The sequence below is a fragment of the Solea solea genome, chromosome 17 (genome assembly GCF_958295425.1).
Source record: "Solea solea chromosome 17, fSolSol10.1, whole genome shotgun sequence".
In the NCBI taxonomy this organism is placed as follows: Eukaryota; Metazoa; Chordata; class Actinopteri; order Pleuronectiformes; family Soleidae; genus Solea; species Solea solea.
The window spans coordinates 2,621,474-2,641,550 of record NC_081150.1 but is presented as its reverse complement, the minus strand read 5'-3'; the positions used below and the strand labels follow the sequence as shown (position 1 = coordinate 2,641,550).

Below are 20,077 nucleotides of genomic sequence, written 5' to 3'. Positions count from 1 at the left end.
CAACATCTTTTGCTGATTTTTTCGGCCACTCACTCTCAGGAAGCTGAAGGAACTTCGGACCCGACTGCCACTCGGATTCCTCAGTTAGGTCATCAGGACTGGCCCCTCTGGTGATGATGTCTGCAATGTTCACCGACCCTGGGATCCACCACCAATCTCGAACGTCAGTGCTGCTCTGGATTTCGCCAACTCGGTTCGCGAAGAAGGTCTGGTAGCCATAACTTTCTCGCTGTATTGCGCCCAAGATGGTTTGGCTGTCGACAAGATGGTACCACCTCTCCACATCGATTCGGCAGTGTTTCTGGAAGTAGTTCTTCAGCCGAGCTGCAAAGACCGCTCCACACATCTCTGCCTTCACAGGGTCACCCTTGTGGTCAAGAGGAGTCAGCTTGGCCTTAGACTCAACTAGCCTCACGACGACATCATGGTTGCGACTCCATCTTAGGTACAGCACAGCGCCATAAGCATGCTCACTGCCGTCAGAGAATGTGATGGCACATGGTCTTCCTCCTGGATCTGGTGGCGTGAGAGCTCTGGTGAATCGGAGTAGGCTCAGATCAGCATACTCTTGGAGGAGCTTTATGGCATCTTCTCTGAGTTCTTTGGACAAGGCAGCATCCCAGGTGTCTTCTATGTTGTACATCACTTTTGCTTCTTGAAAAGCTCTTCGGATCAGGATGGCTCCCTTCTGTTTCGCTGGAGCCACAAGGCCGAGTGGATCATAAAGACCAGAGACTTGGCTTAACAGTTCTCTTCTAGTGAGTGGGTCTGAGGTTTGTTCTCTCACTTCTTCTCTCAGTAAGTCCTGGCCGAGGCGCATTTTTCTCCTCCTCTTGGAGAAGTTCACTGCAACCATGACATGTAGCTTGTCGTCTTCAATGGTATAACCGAGGCCTAGGGCTTTGTTATCCTCTTCGGTGAGCTGGTTCGGCAGAATCATGGTCTTTGACTCCATTTTCTCACCTCTTCTCCCTTTCCTCCCACTTTGATCCGAGTAGACCCAGGGCTTCATGAAAAATCCTCCTGCTTTAAGGATCTGCTCAATGTTGGATGTGAGACGCTTCAGGTGGTTGAGGTCATTGTGAGAAGTCAGAAGATCATCGACATAGGCGTCTTCCTCCAGCACACGTTTCTCCTCTTTGAAATGGCTGAACGAAGGCAAGTTGGCGGTCTCTCGCATGGCGACTTGGGCTATACAACCAGCAGGCTTGTCTCCAATGTTGACTCTTGTTATGGCAAAATCTTCGATCTCAGCATCTTCAGTGTCACGCCACAGAAACCGGTGCAGGTGGACTTCTCTTTCCTCCAGCCAGACAGAGTTGTACATCTTGCGGATGTCACCAAGGGCAGCAAAGATACCAGTTCGAAACCTCAGCAGGACACCTCTGATCGGATTCAGGACGTCGGGACCTTTGATCAGCATATCGTTCAAGCTCAGGCCTCTGTACTTCTGGCTGCTGTTCCATACTAGCCTCACTGGGGTGGAGACTGAATGTGGATTTGGTGCGACCAGGTGACTTATGTACCACACTGGCCCAGTCCAGCTTTGCAGAACTTCTTGGGACAGCTTCACTGCTGCTCTGCGATTCAGCATTTCATGGACTTGTGAAGCGTAGGCCATCTTCCATTCTGGTTCCTTCGCCAGCTGCTTCTCCATTCTGTAGAATGTGGCTTCGACCGCTCTCTTATTGTTCGGTATAGATGCTGGATCTTCAGTCCATGGATACTTAGCGTGCCAGTGTGGTTCAGAGCTGTGATGGTCTCCGTTCACGTATGTCAAGCCATCTCTCACCATCTCCATCTCTCTTTCTTCCGCCAGCGTCATTTCTTTCCCTCCGGGTTGGCAATTTCCGCAACGACATCCTCCGCATCTCGGCTCACAAGCGGCTCCAATGCTTTCCCATTTCCACCACTTCGGGAAGTCTCTGCTGCTAGTGGCTGTATTGGACTGGGTCAGATGTTTGGGAGACTGACAGGAGACTGGATCCTTAAAGGTGAATTCAGTATATTTGACTGCTGCAGTTCTCATGGATCTTGCAAAGTGCGTCTTTGACGTATGGGCCATTAGGGTGACTTTTTCAAAGAGGTCCGGGTGCGTGCCTCCAACGGTCTTGCCAAGCGGGCCGTCCCAGAGCACCAGGTCACTGACAGAACAAACTTTCTGGGGTACCAGCTGCCCTTCTTTGTGGCTGATAAGAAGTTGTATTTCCCTCGGTCTTGCAAGGTCTTGGAGAGCAACATCTGGGAAGATTTTTTGCAACTTGGCAGCTGGAACATGTCTGTGAACTTCAGCAATTGTATCAAGTCCATAGCAGATTAGTTGATGTGACTTGAGGGTCCCTCTTGGTGTGCTGACACGTATCCTGAGGAGGTAGCGCTTTGTTGCGACCGACACCTTCATCCCTCCAACACCGTAAACCACCAGCGTCACGTCTTCATTTCTCAGGTTCAGCTTGCTCGCAGCTTTGTGTGTTATGTAGTTCGTGTCTGATGCCAGGTCAATGAGGGTCCCGATCTTTTGTCCATCGTTGGCAGTGACGTCGAGGAGCATTAGGATTACTGGGTACTCGCTTAAGAAGTTCTCCTCCAGAAGGCCTCGCTCTGCTGCAGTGGAGTTGTATGCCCTGGACGCTATATTGCAGAAGGCGTCTTGACACTGCTGCGCCAGCTCTGGTGTAAGTTTGGAGAGGAACTTTTCTTGAGTCTCTGTGTATCTTTTGCCCTCGGCTCTCACTGGACTTGATTTGGGTGTTCGTTGGAGCTGGGATCTGGCAACTGGACAGAGAAGGTAATGGTGTTGGTCTTTGCACTCAGAATTCCCACACAGGTAAGTTGTTTTCTTGCAGTAGTCGTCGTTGTGGACTTCAAGGCATCGCTTGCAAGCACCAAGTTGTTGTGCTGCGTCCCTCTTCTCCGATGGCTTGAGGTTGGTCCTAAACTTTCTGCAGAAGTATAATTTCTTTCTGTGCTTTGGGTCACCACAAATGATGCAGCCTACTATTTCATTGCTGGACTTGGTAGCTTTTGTTCTGGCGTGCTTTAGGAACTTGGTCTTCTCCTTGGCAGGTTCGACGACATCTTTTAACTGATCTAATTGTTCATATATGGACTTCTGTGATTTCAGATACGTGATAAGCTTGTCAAAGCGGTTGTGGCGGTTAACACCATTTCCTTCAACAGCAGCATAGGTGAGCCAGTCTTTTTTTAAAGTCTCTGGGAGCTTGCCCTCAATGGATTTGGTCACCATCGGGTTCTTTATGGCATCTGCATTGTCCAGTTCACTTAGATCATAAAGGGCTTTTTCCACAGTTTGGATGAGCTCTATGACCTTTCTTGGCTGACCACTCCTGACTGACGGGGTTGCTTGAAGCTCTTCAACAATCTCGAGAGCGATGTTGGCTTGATTCCCAAACCGGTTCTCCAGGATTTGGAAGATATCGTCTGACGAGTTGTATGTTGACAGGCATAGATCTTTGGTCATCTTCTCATCGAGGCTATCAAGCAGTTGAAATTTCTTCACTTCTTTGGAGCCAGTCGGTTCACCTTGCTTCTGTAGAGCCTCCCATTCTTGCCTCCATCTGTAGTAGCTTCGCTGGTTGCCAGCAAACTTCGGTAGGGCTGTGGCTTTTAGCTTTATTGCTGCAACTGCACGGCGGCCTGGGGGTTCCTCTTCAGTGTCCACTTTTATCTTTGCTGCTTTGATGAAGGCGGCCTTCCGCGACACCAGCTGGGGAAGGTGCATCTCAAGCTCTCTTAGACGGGCATTGAAGTCTCTTTGCTCTGCAGACGGAGCCCAGCGGTTCCAGTTTTGGTGCGCTTCTTTTGCCTTCTGCACCAACTTTTCAAAGTGAGTCAGCATGAACTCATATGCTTCCAAAGTCACATCTAGCTGGGTGGAGGAGACATTCTTGCACTCAACTTCAGCAACATGTAGAGCTAAGGACAGTTCTTTTTCTCCATAAACATCCCAGAGTGTCTTTTGAATGAGGAGTTTAACTTCCTTCGTCTTCTGCTCACAAAGCTGCTCCGTTTGTTCCAGGTCGGCTTTCAATGGGTCGCTCAGCTCCTGTGCAGTAGTTACATCGGACTCTGCTATGTAGGCCGCCTCCATTTCTTCATTCGCCTCCATGACTCTGGAGCTCTCCAATGTGAGCTTCTTGAAGTTTTCTTTTAACTCCTCCATGGACATCTCTGCGTGGTTCCTCGTAATGCTGTTAGCAAGACGGGAGAAAAGTCTCTTAGCTGTGGTCCTCTCCACTTTCAGATCATCTAGTGACTTTGCCATTTTGTTTCCTTCAGCTGACAGACAGCAGGCTCGATCCTCCAGGCCCCTAGGTGGAGTATTTTCCCTCTCGGTTGTGGCCGCAGGTGGAGTCTTCACTGGTCACTGGTCACAGGCGGTTTTTCACTGGCAAGTGTATTTTAACGTCATGGTTTCCCACACTTGATAAGGGAAGAAAATAGACCAGACTCAGGATTTCACTCTCTTTCTTGAGTTTATTGACCAGTAACGAAGTGGTGGTCGTTGTAGGTGAAAAACCTTTAAACATACAAAATAAAACAATTTCATTAAATAAATAAAGTTCTATTGAAGTACAGTATTTAAATAAACAATTCAAATGAATATTCCCACATTTAATTCAAACATTTAAATTAGGCAAATACTGTATAAATAAATTAAATAAACTAGTTCCACTTTTTAGAACCATTGCCCTTAATCAACCTGACATTTTATATTTTAACCAAGATTATTGTACATATTTATCATGACATTTTCAATTACCATTAACCGAAATTAAAACAATCCAGGCGATTTTAATATAAACATAATTATTTCTTTTTTATACAAACAATAGGCGCACAGCGCATCAACATCAGTCCATCTCTGTCCGGAAAAGAGCTGCGAGCTTACCGGTAGCCTCCTTGATCCTTTCTGCTTCCATGCGTGTTTTACTCCTGTGGTTATTCAGCTTTCGTTTCTTCTGCTGCCGTTTGTTGCGTTGCAAGCTACTGACTGAATGCTCACTCCTTATTTTGTTCCGGGGTTTCTGCCGTGCGTTCCTAATGAGTGTGATTGTGATCACCTGTTGATGCGCTGCGGAGCCGTGCGCTCGCTGTTGCGCGCATGCAGTTGCGAGCCCGTCGTCACATGCACCCGCTCGTAGGCAATACCCAGCAGATCGGCGAAACAGTGGTCGTGACATATTTGACAGATATAGACCTTGTAACCGTGGTGGAAGATCATTTTCATCACTTGTTTTGCCTTGAGCTATGCTATGCTGCCAGTAAAAATAGACAAGAGGTCTATTCACAAAAAAAGGAGCAGCAGTGTCACCAATCAAATGTGATAATGCTAGAAATTAAACGCAGGATGTTCCACGATCCAGTTTGTCACAGGCACTCTCCACTGTTGAGATCCATGCTTTCCTCCGTGCTGCTGCTGCGCAGGTGGCTGACAAACAGTCAGTGTGACCAGAGTGAGATGATGAGTGGAGAAATTAAACTGTGAAACTGTGCTCTTCATGGCCAAGCAATTATCACATCTCATCTTCTTCTTTTTTTGCACATCTCTTCTATCTCATCTCTTTTATTTCCTATTTATTTATTTCCCTCATTAGCGGTGAGTGTCGCTCTGTGACCTAATGTTCTTACCCTGCGTGCCTCAAAGCGAGGCTGCGTGGAAAGTCACATTTGAAAAGCCCTCATGCCTCCGTTCAGCTGTGAGTGTGCACCCTCCATGGCGGGTGGCCTCACTAATTGGACTTGGAGAGGTTGAGAGGCCGAGACCAGCCAGGCTTCCACTCGGGCTCTAAAGAAGCGTGGGCTGAGGCGCTCAATTACCATGTTGGACGGCGATTTGCAGTAAGAGGTCTGAGAGCCGTTTGCTTCAGTGCAGGGGTAATGAGAGGGAAAGAGCATGTGAAAGTGACGCTGTTTGGGGAGAAAGATGTGAAAGTTGCACAAGTCAGACAATGCAATGTACTTTTTTATAGAAATAATTTTGGCACCTATTCTTCAAAGTAATTTTAGTCAGAAGCTATCATTAGAGGTAGATCATTTAGTCAGTTGTGTAAGTTTACACATTCATGTTTTCATAAAGTTTATTTTCTATGACAATATTATGTATGTTTTTACATTTTATGTATTAGCGATCACATGGATTTAGCGGATACTTTAATTATGCAAAGCATAACCAAAAATTATGCATCCGACTGGGCAATTTCTGTTTACATCAGTAGCCTACAATTCAGGTTTAATGTTACTTTTTGGCTTTTGTGCAGGGACAGACCTGGAGATGGTATCAAGTTTCATAAATGTAGCATACTAGTGCAGTACCTGTTCAACACGTGCCTGTTTTGCATGTATTTTGCAGTTCCTGGGTTTATTTGGTGTATATTTGTGGTATGTTTGCATGGTCAGTGAAGGAGAGACTTGCATTTCTTATCCAAACAATGTCAAAGTCTGCACTCCACACACCTGAATAAGTCACCTGTCGTGTTTGAAGTCTCTTGAACTAACTGTTGGACAGTTATGAACAGTTACAGACAGATAAACAGATGTTCCTTGGGTTTATAGCTACAGTATATGGCAAACATACCAGATTGCTGCCAACAACAAAACGTTCCGATTGCCCTCCTAGCATGTCCATGTCATAAGGGTTTGGTCGGGCTGACAATATGGGTTCCTAAGAGGGTCGTGGTTTCCATAGTGGGCCCCACCAGTGTATGCCCACATGCTTCCCATGTTACTGAAACCATATGGGACCGGCTTAATTTACCCATGTCAAGCCCATGCCCACTTAGTACCCAGGTAGCCTGGAAAGGGTACTTAGTGGGCATGAGTGAACACGGGTGGGGCCACCATGGAAACGGCAGAAGAAGGGCACCTTGTAAGAGCCGCTTTAGCCATGACGCCCCGTTTGTTGATTTGCAGCACGCTCTGCAAATGATTGTCCTTTGGATCTTGGTCAAAGTCAGTCCTTTTGAAGTTTCTTTGGTGAGACAGAGATCTTGGGATTTACATTTCCCAGACATCACATAACTTGCTCTCTCTTGCTTTATGTTACTCGCTCCATGTTCTTCATGGAATCTCACGTCAACGACGGAGAGAGACAGTGGACAGTGTCCACGACACCACTAGTAATTACAACACAAGATTTGTTCTGTGAAGGTTTGCGTACATCAAGCAATGCAGGACGCATGAAGTAGGTGGTGTCATAACAAACAAGGGAGACATCAATCTTAACCTCTTCTTACACAAAATTCAAACATTTTGAATGACCCATGTCTATTTAGTTAAATTCACAAACGTTCAAGGACTTCAAGGACCCATGGGAACTGTGTATACAATATATGTGATCTGGGACCACAGTCCTGAAAAAAATCTGAGTCACATCAACCAAAAACATGTGGCGAGTCACTTCAGCCTATAATGTGAACGTAGCCTTAATCTCTCATCCCCTCATCCACACTGACTTCTGCTGTAATGAGCTGAACTCTCACTCCAGGCTACATAAAGGAAGCACATCATTAGACTCTGCGCCTGCTCATATTTTGCTCACACATTTATGTTAAACATAAGGCATCAATATTGGGGATGAAAGTGTGATTAAAAAAATAATGAAAAACAGCCAGTGGGAAAGTGATGGGATGGACACAACAGCGGTATATTTTAAATGTCCAACTACATCATTTTCAGAGGCTTCAGAGTTTACTTTTTTTTGGTCTGTTGACAGAAATTATCAGGGGGCAAAATCTCTCCCTTTACACACCTCCCTCCATCTTAATGCCCCTTTCTCACTGTGTGCATAATACAAAGATCATACATAATTCATGCACAAATTTGCAATTTTTCACGGGTCTGAGCCGATTTATTGGAGTTTATTCCCAATGAACATTCGAGATAATGATATCCGCGGGAAGTGTAAGTCAAACTGAATCTAAAAATATGTGTTTCAAATGTGTTTGAATTGCGAGAGTGAAAATACTCGGTCTTCTTTTGGCAAATTGGAAGTGACTAATTATTAAGATAGACTTGTTTTGAATTCCCTCATCTTGGATTTGATTCAGCATTTTTAACAGTTTATCCTGTTGTTGGGGTGCAACGTAAGATGACCAGCTCACATTGTTATGCAGTTCAATATTGAATCCTTGCAAAAAAAAGGTTGTTTATGAAACTGAAAATGCTAATTTTCGGGGGTAATTTCAGCTGTCATGGTTCAGCTATATTATAAATGATTTGTTCCTGCATGTGTGAACACACAGGTCACACAGCAAGTGTTTTCAACTTGAAAAGTCGCTTTGCATCATGGGACACTCGTTGTGAGTGACTGCAGTGAAATGTACTGTAGCTTCCCACATGAATGAAGTGTTGCCAGTGTTGCTGCGCGGTGGATCAGATGGGTCTAAGGGACGCCCTCCGGCACTGCAGCCAGAGAAACAGACCTACAGTCCCAGATGGGTCCCTCAGTCAAAACACACACATGCACACACACACAAACACACACAAACACAATGTTATTGAAGGATGAAAATAGTTTGTTACCCATTAGCATGGAAATGAATACATATGCTCCAACAAGCACAACTATAGCCACTGCATTGTGAGCATATTCAATGAATATAAAAGGGTACACTAAATGTTATCATTTCAATTTTGTGCATGTGCACGTGTGCATTTGAGCATGTAAACGCACAGCTGTCCATGCAAATAGCTGTGACCTTGACAGAACGCTTCGTTGCCAGGTTTGTTTTGGATTCACAGTGAAAACAGTGCTTTCAAATGCAAAATAACTCCATAGTAGCCCATGCACCAGAGGGTTTACTTGATAAATCTGCATTTAAAAAGAAAAAAAAAGATTGTTTCAGATTTGTATTGCATTGTAGAAACAGTTCCATATTTAAAGTATCTCAACTGTTTTGTGTTTTAGCTTGTGCACTTTGACTTTGTGTCATCTATGAGGAATTGTATTGCATTCTCAAACAAATATCTTTATTATTATTTTGGGCTCTATTTTTCCTGAATTAATGAGATAATAATGCAAAAGGCTTCCAAAATATGCCTTTTCTTGTTTTTTTTAGCTCGCTACTACATGAGTAAAATGAGAGAACAATAATAATAATGGCTTAGTCTGGAGATAGATTGATCGAATATTAAATGTTGATGGAGACAGACACATTTGACTGTCTTCCTTTTACTGTGGTGTTCACACCAAACTCAATTAAGATCTGTTGCGTGACTAGAATTAGCAGCAGCAGCGTGACTGACGCAATGCGACAGAGGAGTTGGAATATTTCAACTTTCACATCAAAACCGTGTGACGTCATTTCTGTAATAACCAATCAGATTTTCCAATGTCACCGATGTCGTAGCAATGTTTCATGAATAGAGGCCAAAATTGAAGTCCCGGCCATGGTTCTCAAACTGTGGTATGTGTACCACTGAGCTTCTGTAGTTACCACGGTATGTGATCGGAGTGCGTAGAAAATGAAACAAGTAACAAAACAAATATAATAAATTAAATAATAATCATTAGATCTCTCGCGCCATCTTAATCTAATGTCACTATACCAGTGTGTGAAGTATATGTGAGGAAGAGGAGGATGATGAGAGAGCAAATTTATCTTACTGGGAAATAAAACGGCCTCCTGTGAAAAGTCCGTCGCTGTTTACTCCACTGAATTTTAACGTTGGTGATGATGGTGTTGCTTGGAGAGCTCAATATTTCCTCAGGTGGTTCTTGGTTAAAAAGTGTGAGAACCACTGAGTTACGGTAATAATCACCCAGAGCTAAACACAATCCTTGTATAATTTCAGCCATGCTTGATGCTGAAAACAAACAGGAGCTCCAGGACTTTGCACAAAAACGATCCTGTAGTTTGAACACAGTGAGAAAGTAGTTTGGAGGTCATAAATAACAGATATAAAGATGAGAGCTATAATTAAAAAGTGGCTATATATAGACTTTTTCTTGAGTCTTTACAAATCTCAATCTCATCTGGACTCTACAGAACCCATGGTTCACCGATGTGATAGGCACAGATTGGTCCACAGCCTATTGCGTTGGCAGTGAAGCTGTAACTTCTCAGGGGATTAGATTATAGCCTCATTATGCACACATCAGTGGATTTGTCAAATTTAAAACATGTAGTTGGGTTTTTTAAAGAAAGAAAAATAAGGTTTTGTTGCCACTTGATTTTTAATTAAAAAAACATGCATACTGCAGAACGGTGTTATCTCACTTTTGTATTAAATCCTCATGACTTTGTAGTTTCTCGATATTCTCTACTTGGAGACAAATGCTCACATCCCATTCTTATGTTGTTGTCTTTAAAGTTTTATGTACTCCTCAGTGTCATGTTGTAACTGCAGCGCTGTCAGCAAATATACATTAGGGAGCTTTTATTATATATTTAATTTGATACTTGTGTACATGTACTGCATCCAAGTTGCAGCAGCGTGTGTGCATGCGTGCACCTTCTCTGCTGTATGTGTGAAAGCAAATGGATATATATAGGTTTTGTCTTAGCAGCAGTTTCCTGGTCTTCCGCTGCTCAATAGCTACTGAGCGAAAACATGTTGTTCCATTATTAGGACGCATGTAGCCATTTGAATAATGCATCCTGAGCACTGCCTTTTCACGGCGTTTGTATACAGCAATGGCATAGCATAGTGCCATAATGTGTGGCCCTGTAGATGAAATATACATGAGTGCTGAAGTGGCTTTCTTTGTGAATAGCATTAACTGTGATGGTGAAAGGCTGCGGCAGATTTTAGTTGACTTGGGGATGTTGTTTGTAGAGATTTTGCATGACGCTAAGCCTTAATGGTTGCACGTCAACTCTTGTTGTATCCAGACATTAAACAAGTGTTGAGTGTTATCTGAAGTGGTCATCTGCCACATTGGCAGTGCTTAAAATGCACCAATGGCTTTCGATGATGTGCAACCAACATTTAGCTCATCATTTTAAAGCATTTCGAGCAACCAGACATGCTCAAAAACTCCACCGAAGCCAAAATTGAATCATGGGTTCCTTCCTTGCATCATAACCTTCATTCCCAAGAACATTTCATCAAAATCCATTGTTTAATTTCCATGTGATGCTGCTCAGACAGACAAACGTGGGTGAAAACATAGCCTCTTTGGCTTTTCTGGCAACATCATTTCTTTTTAAGTAAATGCACAAAAGAAGACTTTCATGTAAAATGTCCCTTTAAAACTAAAGTAGCTGAATAGCATATGTTTTTGTTGATTCGATACTTAAACATGCAGTAAAAGGGTAGCGCTTCTGGCATTCCCAATACTGCATGCAACACCCACCACAGACTTCAACTCAATATCTCATCACTGAAAAAATGCCAGATGCACTCAAAGAGTTTTCAAGTCGTGACACATGAGAATAAACAGGCTGGTGCAATCCTAAGCAGACAACAAAAACTCTAGCTTCAGTTAGATCCACTGGTAAAGCTGTGATCTCAGTTGTTCTGCACTATAGTCTCCACGATTAACTTTGATTTAATTATTTTAATTATATCAGTAACTTTGCAGCAAATGAGAACATGATCCGCTCCATTACTTCTCCCCTTTCTTCCCCGGCTCTGCAGATGGTGCACAGCTACAACATCTTGCTCACAGAAACAGGACGATTAGCTTATCTATATTATTATTTACAGTATTGAGTTGGAATTATAATATTTTGTTTAATGGCTGAGCTTTCTATTTATGTGTGTTAAGACTGCACTTGGGTTATCAAGTTAAATTAAACAGTGACCATGGTTACGACTGTGTGTCAGGGAAACAGTTGTTATTATGGTCATTATTATTATTTTTAACTGCATATTTTTGGATTGGATACAAAATAAGTATGTCATGTTCTGGCTGGTCACCATTTTTATTCTGGCTGCGCTTCAGCCCACAGCCAGAGGCAAAGCAGTCAGAGATTCTCTGTGGCTCCTGAAGCCAATAAGGTAAAATTATTGAATAAGGTAAAAAGCTGTTTACATATACATACTTGTAATTCCTTTATAGCACCTAAGGTAACCTAAATGTTTTCAATACATTTACACAAGAGACCTGGCAGTGAAACAAACTGTAATTTGCTCCTTTCACATTAAGCAAACATTACATTTTCTTTTCTACTACATTTTTTCCCCACTTTGTGATTGTATGTCCAATATTAACATCCTTTTAATTGTTCCAAAATGTTCCATTGTTTTCAGTAGTGAGTCACTCACATTGCATTGTTGTTTAGTTCCCTAATGATTTGGAGAAATGAAAGTGTCGCTGCTCCAGTGAGGGTGAGGTGGATTTGTTTTGCTTTGGTGGGAGGGATCCTTGTAGGTGGTCTTGCCTTAATGTATATAACGTGATAACGATGGCAACCTGCCATCAATGTGTGCTGCCTAAGCTCTCGCTAACCTAGATGGAGGCATTATCCATTTGGAATGCATGCAGATAGACAGATTTCACTGGCTAAAATTAGGTTTAGGCTTAGAATTGAAATGTTCCTGATGCTTGATGTGTTTTGTTTTGCCTATGGCCATGAACATTATAAAGTGGAATCTGTTTACAAACTGCGCTTTCGTTGACTCTAGTTCAGGGTAAAGTTATGTCTGCATATACCAACAGCGTAAAATAGTAATAGGAGAAAAAGTAGGGATGCACAATATTAGACTTTTTGCCGATATGCCATATGCTGATAAATTCAGGGTGTGTGGGTGTATATCCAATACTAATATAAGTTTTCTTCCTGTGCCCAACTGCAGAGGTCATTTAGTCTCTTCTGTAGTGAAAATAACATGATATTTTGGTTTTAGATAATTCCCTGCTTTAAAACATCTGATTGACATGACTGGCTTGTTACCAGGCTTTTGCAGAGCTTGTTGATGAGCTGACCATTTGAATCAGGTGTGATGGAGCAGGGAAACATCTAAAACAAGCAGGCAGTGAGTGAAACCCTGCCCTTGTGGATAGTGAGTCCCCAGATTTGACAAAACACTGTCTGGTAACATGAAGACTACTCTACATCTAATCATTCTCTCTTCTTCTTGCTCTGTATTCTTCTCCTGTAGTTGGTGCTACCAGAGTATTCCATCCATGTGCTCTTCTGCATCATGTTCCTCTGTGCTCAGGAGTGGCTGACTGTGGGTCTCAACATCCCACTGCTCTTCTACAACACATGGAGGTAACTATCCACTCTATCATAGTGACCATATGTATGTGTGTGTGTGTACTTGTTGTCTAAATGTATCTGCTATAAACACTGACCTTGTCAGGACCAGCAGTCCTCATGGAGACCAAAACCTGGTGTTCTGATGAACTGGTTAGGTTCAGGACTCAGATTTGAATTGTGGTTGGTTAGGGCTCAGGTTTGGCATTGTGTTAGACTTTGGTTAGGCTGTCCAAATTAAGGGATGTCATGCACAAGTGTGTGATGAAGAAGAAATTCTCATATGAGTCACAAGGGCAAATCAAGACAAGAATTACCCTTGCTAGCATCAGTTGTTCTCACTTGAATAAACTGTATGAATGTATTGCCATAGTATATTGTCTTCCTGGTACAGCTCATATGTGGACTGACTTAAGTAGTTACTTAATAAAGAATTACAATAGTTCAAGCTCTTACCAGTGGAGACTCTCAAAGTCTGTCTCATCCCAGATTTAGGACAGAAAGGCACCTCCTATAATAATCCAAAAGCTGTTAGGCTAATTATTCTCAATACACAATATTAGACTTATTATGCATGTGCATATGCTGTATTAAGTCCTTAAGTGTGTGCTTGGCTGGAGAGTTAATGAAAATAATGAAATCCTTATTCCACGATTTTACACCTCAGTATTTTTATCCACTGCTAAAATTCATTCCCTAAACTATCGTCATGCTTCCATGGTGCCAAATACTGCACATTTAATAGCCATCTCTCTCTATTGTCACATGACTGTTGCTATAAAACTATTAGCGAGTAGCATATACGCAATTTTGCCATTTTCCAGTCAAAGTAATGTGTACCAACTCAGGCACAGACATTGTAAAATAGAATATAACAGTATACATCACAAAAATGAGCAAATACTCAACTAATGCTTGTTAATTCTCGTGACCTTTCCAACTACACCAACTTTCCTAAATCAGACCAATCGCTGCAGTCATACGTCACCAAACTTCTATGTAACCAGTAATGAAGATGTGTCTCACATCACAATATTTGGCTTTTAACTGGAAATAGAAGCCAACTATGTTTTTAATGTGCACTTGCACCGTGTCAAAAAGCTAAACAATATAAAATGTCATATCATTAAACCTAAACACGTGTACAGACAAAAGAACTTAAATATTTAAACGTATCTATCAAAATGACCAGAGCAGAAAACACAGACGTTGTGATGAGCACAGTTAGACCTTTTTACATACCATGATATACCAGCCCCACTGACAATATACACAGTCTCCTTCTAGGTTTCAATAATCCTGCCCAACTATTTCCACTACGCTGTCAGCCAGTGATGCAGAGACATTCTTCTGTCAGTGTCTGCAGACGTTAGAGTATTTAGGGTCAAATTATAGAATCTAGCAGAGACTGTTCACAGAGGGATGCAGCAGTGTTCTGCTGTTGCCCTCTATGACACTGAAATTTAAACACCTTTTAATTTTAGGCCATGTTGAATCCCTCAGGGCTAACTACTAAAACAACCAATAAAATACAATGCAAACGCACCATAAAAAGTCCAAGTTTCCCCTTAATGACAACTGACCGGAGGTTAAGGCGCTGGCTTATATTTTAGCGGGGGTTGTAAGTGACAATTCGATTCGATTCACACCTTTAATTGCATCTTGAGGATGTGCAGGATTTCTGAGGACAGACACCCTAATAGACTGAAGGAAATCTGTGTCTTAAAAAAATAGATACCACTCAGTGATCTTCAGATTTCCCATTGCTGCTCCTTCAGTATCTGTTTTTGTCTTTGTTGCTGCTCTTACTGCTTGGATAAAGACTGCTAGCAGCCTGATTGGTTTACACTGATGTGCTCAGCTGGTTGAAGTTAGAGAGTGAGTGCAGAGGAGAGGAGAGGACAGCCAAAGAAAGAAAGAAAAAACATCTTGCCGTCTCATTAATCGGAGACTGTGCCAGATGCCCAGCAGCTACAGATAGTGCGTCCACAGCACAGCTGAGAGAGAGAGAGAGAGAGTGATGAGATGAGAAGGCAAAGAAGTGGTAGAGAGCATAGGAGAGGTGGAGGAGGGTGGATGGTGATGGAGGGAGTAGCAGGAGGTAGGGATGTGAGGCCAGAGAGGAGAAAAATTAGTGATAGCACAAGTGGACAAGGTGATGCAGAGGGGAGTGAGAGGAGGAGGCATTGTTAGTGGAGCAATATGAACACACAGTTCATGGATACATGCAGTGTCTATGCTTCACAGAAATAAATACCTTGATGTGTATGAATGTGTCAACACACACAGCTTCACTTAGATGTTTGCGGCAGCAAGATTCTCACAGGTATCATTGATTTCCGCGAGCTTGTCATTACAAACTTGTATTGAAGGATGTTGTCATAATGGCTGACTGTAAATGACTCACTGGCAGTCTGGGAGCATGGGAGCCGGGATTATTTGCTGTGATGAGACAATAAGTTGACGGGAAAAACAAATTCTGCGGTGAGTGAAGTCGCTGCTCGTAGCTGCTGTAGCTCCTGCTGTGTTTTAATGAATGGATGCAGGGAACGGGAAAAACCTGGAGTGTTTGGTTTTAAACAAGTGCAGGACGTGTTGTGCTTGTGACATAAGTGGGAGATAGAGACATTGAAAATGTGGGGAACATGCCTGGCTCATGGAAATAAAATAGAAAGGCCTATCCTCAAGAAGAAGTTGTTTCAGATGCATCCCATGGACACATGGACAGTGTTGCTGCTCTAATCTGCTCTATATGGGTGCCTAAATAAAAAAGGCTACAGCATGTTTCTTTTCATTTATTTCAAATTTTGAATTAGTGATAGTGATTTAACCTCTGCATAGTGAACGTACACAAGCCAGGAGCAGTGGGCAGAACTTCTCTGTGTCTAGGGCGGGATTGGGTGCCTTGCTCAAGGGCACCCTAGACCTCGACCCATCACAGAGTTTGAACCAGTGACCCTCCGGTTACAAGCCCAATTCCTTTATTCTTAGCCATGACCTGCCCATGTTAAGTAATGAGACTGTTTACATTGGCTACATGAGTCAATAATTAAAGTAGCAGTAACAACTGGATGTGGGTTAGGGTTAGGGTTAAATCAGGACAGCTTTTTCTTAAGTTTTTTAAATCGGTTTCTTTCACTGTCAGCAATGGTAGCCATCAAACAACAGGAAATGTTCCCATGTCAACTGTCAATCAGCATCAAGAGAGAGAAGAGGTATGGATATACATAGAAGGAGAAACATGAGGTGGAATGTATATACTATATTGTGTGCGATGAAAGGGTCAGGAAATTCCTGATTAGATTCTTTACAGCCCACAGGTTATTTATAGCAATGCCATTGTACACTCAAATGTGTCTGCTGGACCTGCCAACCCATGGTCCAGAGTGTCTGGAGCATTGTTTCTCGATGACAATATAATGTGTGGACATTGTCGTACGGTGAAGTTGTGTTTCCACTCGGCGTTATAGTGCATTTCAGCTCACTATGGTACAGTTTGGACCAATAAACTCTGATCTGGCTAGCGTTTCCATCACAGAGCGTGATGGAGACCGCTGTGTCAACGACATAAATAGTGTGACATCGTAGCAGCGTGATGCAGTGTAACCTGCCAAGAAAGTACTTTGAAGAACATGACACAGTAAACGCTAAACAAGCTTAGACTCTCTGTCATCATGTCAGTTGGTATAGAGCAGTTATTTTGGTTCCCATTCTGACTTTTGACAATTGAATTGCAAAAGACTGTGAAACAAATTGCATTGCACTGCTGTGATGATGCTGTGCCCTTGTTGGCCTCCGGTCTAAGGGATGTTACTTGTGGCTAGTGATGATAATCACATATAATTATCACAGCTCTGCGGTGATGTAACTAACCATCCTGTTCTTAAAGTGCATATCTTTGTTTAATACAAAAATGAAAGAAAAAGTATGTCAGGTATGTTGCGCGGCTGCTTTCTGAGAAGTCTTAGTCGCCAACTTTATCACCATGGTGTGTGTGGTTGTGTTGATTGTGTAGGATTTTTTCATGTGTTTCCCTCTCGTCACGTGTTCCTTTGCTCCGGAGAACAGTGTGACAAATGGTTGTTGTGCTGTTATCAGCTAATTACATGTAGCATATTGTGTTTCTCATGTTACCTCAGCATCAAGTCATTTGTGCACGTGAATGTCGAAACGCGCAAGTGTTGCCGCGTCACTTGGATGACATCAAGATGCATTAATGATTATTTCCCATGTGCATGAGTCATATTTGTCATCAAAAAAAATGAATTATTGAATGTACATTGTAATTCATTTATGACTACAGAATGTACATGGTTTTACGCTCAATAGTGACCAGTGGACATGAATAAACATCCAGTATGAACATGCATTAATCATGTGTTCACCTGGGTTATGACACAACAAACTACATGCATTCATTATGACTTCATTGCCCATCAAGCCCCTGAAAAGTTTAATGTGAAATGAATTTGCTATATTGGCGATATCACTGAAACTGAACCTGACTATCCTCATGCAAGTGGTCTGTTGTGTTAATAAAGTGAACCCATTATGACAGAAACCTTTCCATTAAAGGGAAATTCCACCCTATATAAAAGCAGCAATGAGGTTATACACGCACACTGCTTTCTCTCACAGCAACAGTTAGCAGTTGCAATTCTCAGAGTGACTCAATTTCATAATTCTAACAGCCTCAGGGAAGAGTCTCACTGGAATGTAAAACTCCTGGAAACAGCCAACAATTCTCCAACCCCAGACGACAGTTAATCACTTCTAATGTGTTCTACTTTTATTTGACACAGCCTTAAGAGAAAGGCAGAAAGTGGTTTTTGTACAAATATTGATTATGTTAAATGCCTTGAAATATAAAATGCAGTCTCTTCCCGGGTGGAATTTCTCAGTTATAAATCAATCAGCAGCTGAAAAAAATATTTTTTTTTTTCTGGAGAAAATGTTCTGATAGAATTCATTGTGAAAATGACTTTGTGAATTATTTTTTCTTAGAATTCACCAACTAAGCTGACAGGATTTAGAAACCCCGGAACCACACAACGGACCTGGGTCAACATATATTTGATTATCTACTAATATATTAAACATATTTTGTTTATCTTGTTACAAACTAACAGTTTGTACCACAACATGAGACACGCTATTTCCCTTATCAGGTGGACTGTTTGCTGCTCCCTTGTTGATGCATATGTCAAGCTTTCCATTTTAGCATAACACACACACACACACACACACACACAGTGAAAGATTTACCATTTAAAATTCACAGTAATGTGATTTTTATGCGGCAAATCAAAATGCTCATTTCTAGATGGTGCCTGTTGATGTTCAACCGTGCACAGCTGCAAAGCAATAATCTTGTCAGCGTACCCCATAGAGCTCCAGGTGTCACGTGACTCGGTTTGTTTACGCTGCCGTGTTGGCAGGAAAAGCTTCTGCAGAATGAATGGTCGCCGGTGCCAGTTTCAAGCCACCAGAGTTCACCGCGCACATTAAACCCATGGAGATTGAGCAATATATCCGACAACTTGACAGACTGAATATATCTGACCCGTGTAATGCTTCCCAAAATGCTTTTCACAAGTATGGAAATGGCAAGAATGGATATTTTTCCAGACCTGCAGTATTCCAACATTTTTAACTGTCCCTCATTTCCCATAGATCCATCTTCTATACTCGTGTTATGTGCGTTTTATGGCAGTGATCCCCAGCCGTCTCTCAGGATCTTTGTTTTCCCAACTGCTGCATAATGGGATTGCATGGCTACTGGAGCTCTATGTGCTTGACATCAAACCTCAGCAGTGTGGACCATTCACATCCCTTGAGAGCTGCTCTATCATCAGTTAAGTCACAACTGGATATAATGAAAGACTTTCCTCCATGAATATCCTTTTCATGGAGGAACAACCAAAACCAACCGATCAGTCAATCAGATTTTCATGCACAAACATCTCAAAAAAAGAAAATATCCAATGAGCAGCAGTTTCCTGCGTGAAAACACCTTGTCGAATGACGGGCCTCTTTAACTCATATGACAACTTGCTGCAATCAAGTTATACAGAACATCATCTCTGAAATCAAATGAACCACATCACGAAAACATGGGCCACTTTATTAGGTACACTATACTACCTAAAGATGTGGCCCATGATGTGCTTCTAAACCTTCGTTAGCCTATGTTTACCCATCATCTTTCATCTTATAGCCCCATCCAACGTGTTTAGAAATCCAAAGCTTGACAGGCAGCAAAAGAGGTTGAGCAAACAGTCAATTACCACAAGCATATTGAGTTACTCTTCCACCCATGCCTGCTGCATGATGGTGCCTGCCTAACTCATCATGGCATCTTTGTCCATACCATCTTCTTTCCCATTTCCTCCTGTCATCTGCCCCGCCTCCCTATACCTACCCCCTTCCTCCCCCCCCCCGGTTCTGGAACGGGTCAACTACCCGCGGTGTGGTCTTTGCCTTGTGTGGTAGGTACTTTCATTCCCCAACGGACACCAAGGAGCTGCTTTACGACCCAGCGTCTGTGATGAACGGCGACACGCTCAAGTTCTGCCTGAAGGAGGCCTGGTGCAAGCTGTCCTTCTTCGTCCTCTCCTTCTTCTACTATCTCTACTGGTGAGCACATGGGCACGTTGTGTGTGGGAGATGATTGGATTACATGTAAAGAGGTTACATTTAATCTGATTACAACAGCTGGAGTTTAGGGCAACATGAGCTGAAGCTACTTAACATAAACCACAGCGTTAGACCCGTTTTTGTGAAGGGAAACAGTGATGACTTTAAACAAGGGCACTGAAAATGAGCGCTCACATCACATTTGATTCTAACACAGTTTCTACGATTTCACAGTTTCGATGAAGCGATGTGAGTGCAAATCACTGAATAAA

General features: G+C 42.5%; 1 protein-coding gene across 5 annotated transcripts in view; it reads left to right on the top strand.

The window, feature by feature from the left end:
• Nucleotides 1–20,077, top strand: part of cnih3 (cornichon family AMPA receptor auxiliary protein 3) — a 72,480-nt gene that overhangs the window by 44,706 nt on the left and 7,697 nt on the right. For 3 of the 5 annotated variants that reach the window (XM_058613367.1, XM_058613366.1, XM_058613365.1), the window contains exons 4-5: nucleotides 13,072–13,184; nucleotides 19,659–19,805. In XM_058613367.1, coding sequence (XP_058469350.1) covers nucleotides 13,072–13,184; nucleotides 19,659–19,805 — 260 coding nt within the window. The remainder of the gene's footprint in view (nucleotides 1–13,071; nucleotides 13,185–19,658; nucleotides 19,806–20,077) is intronic. The other 2 variants (XM_058613369.1, XM_058613368.1) reach the window with 1 other exon arrangement.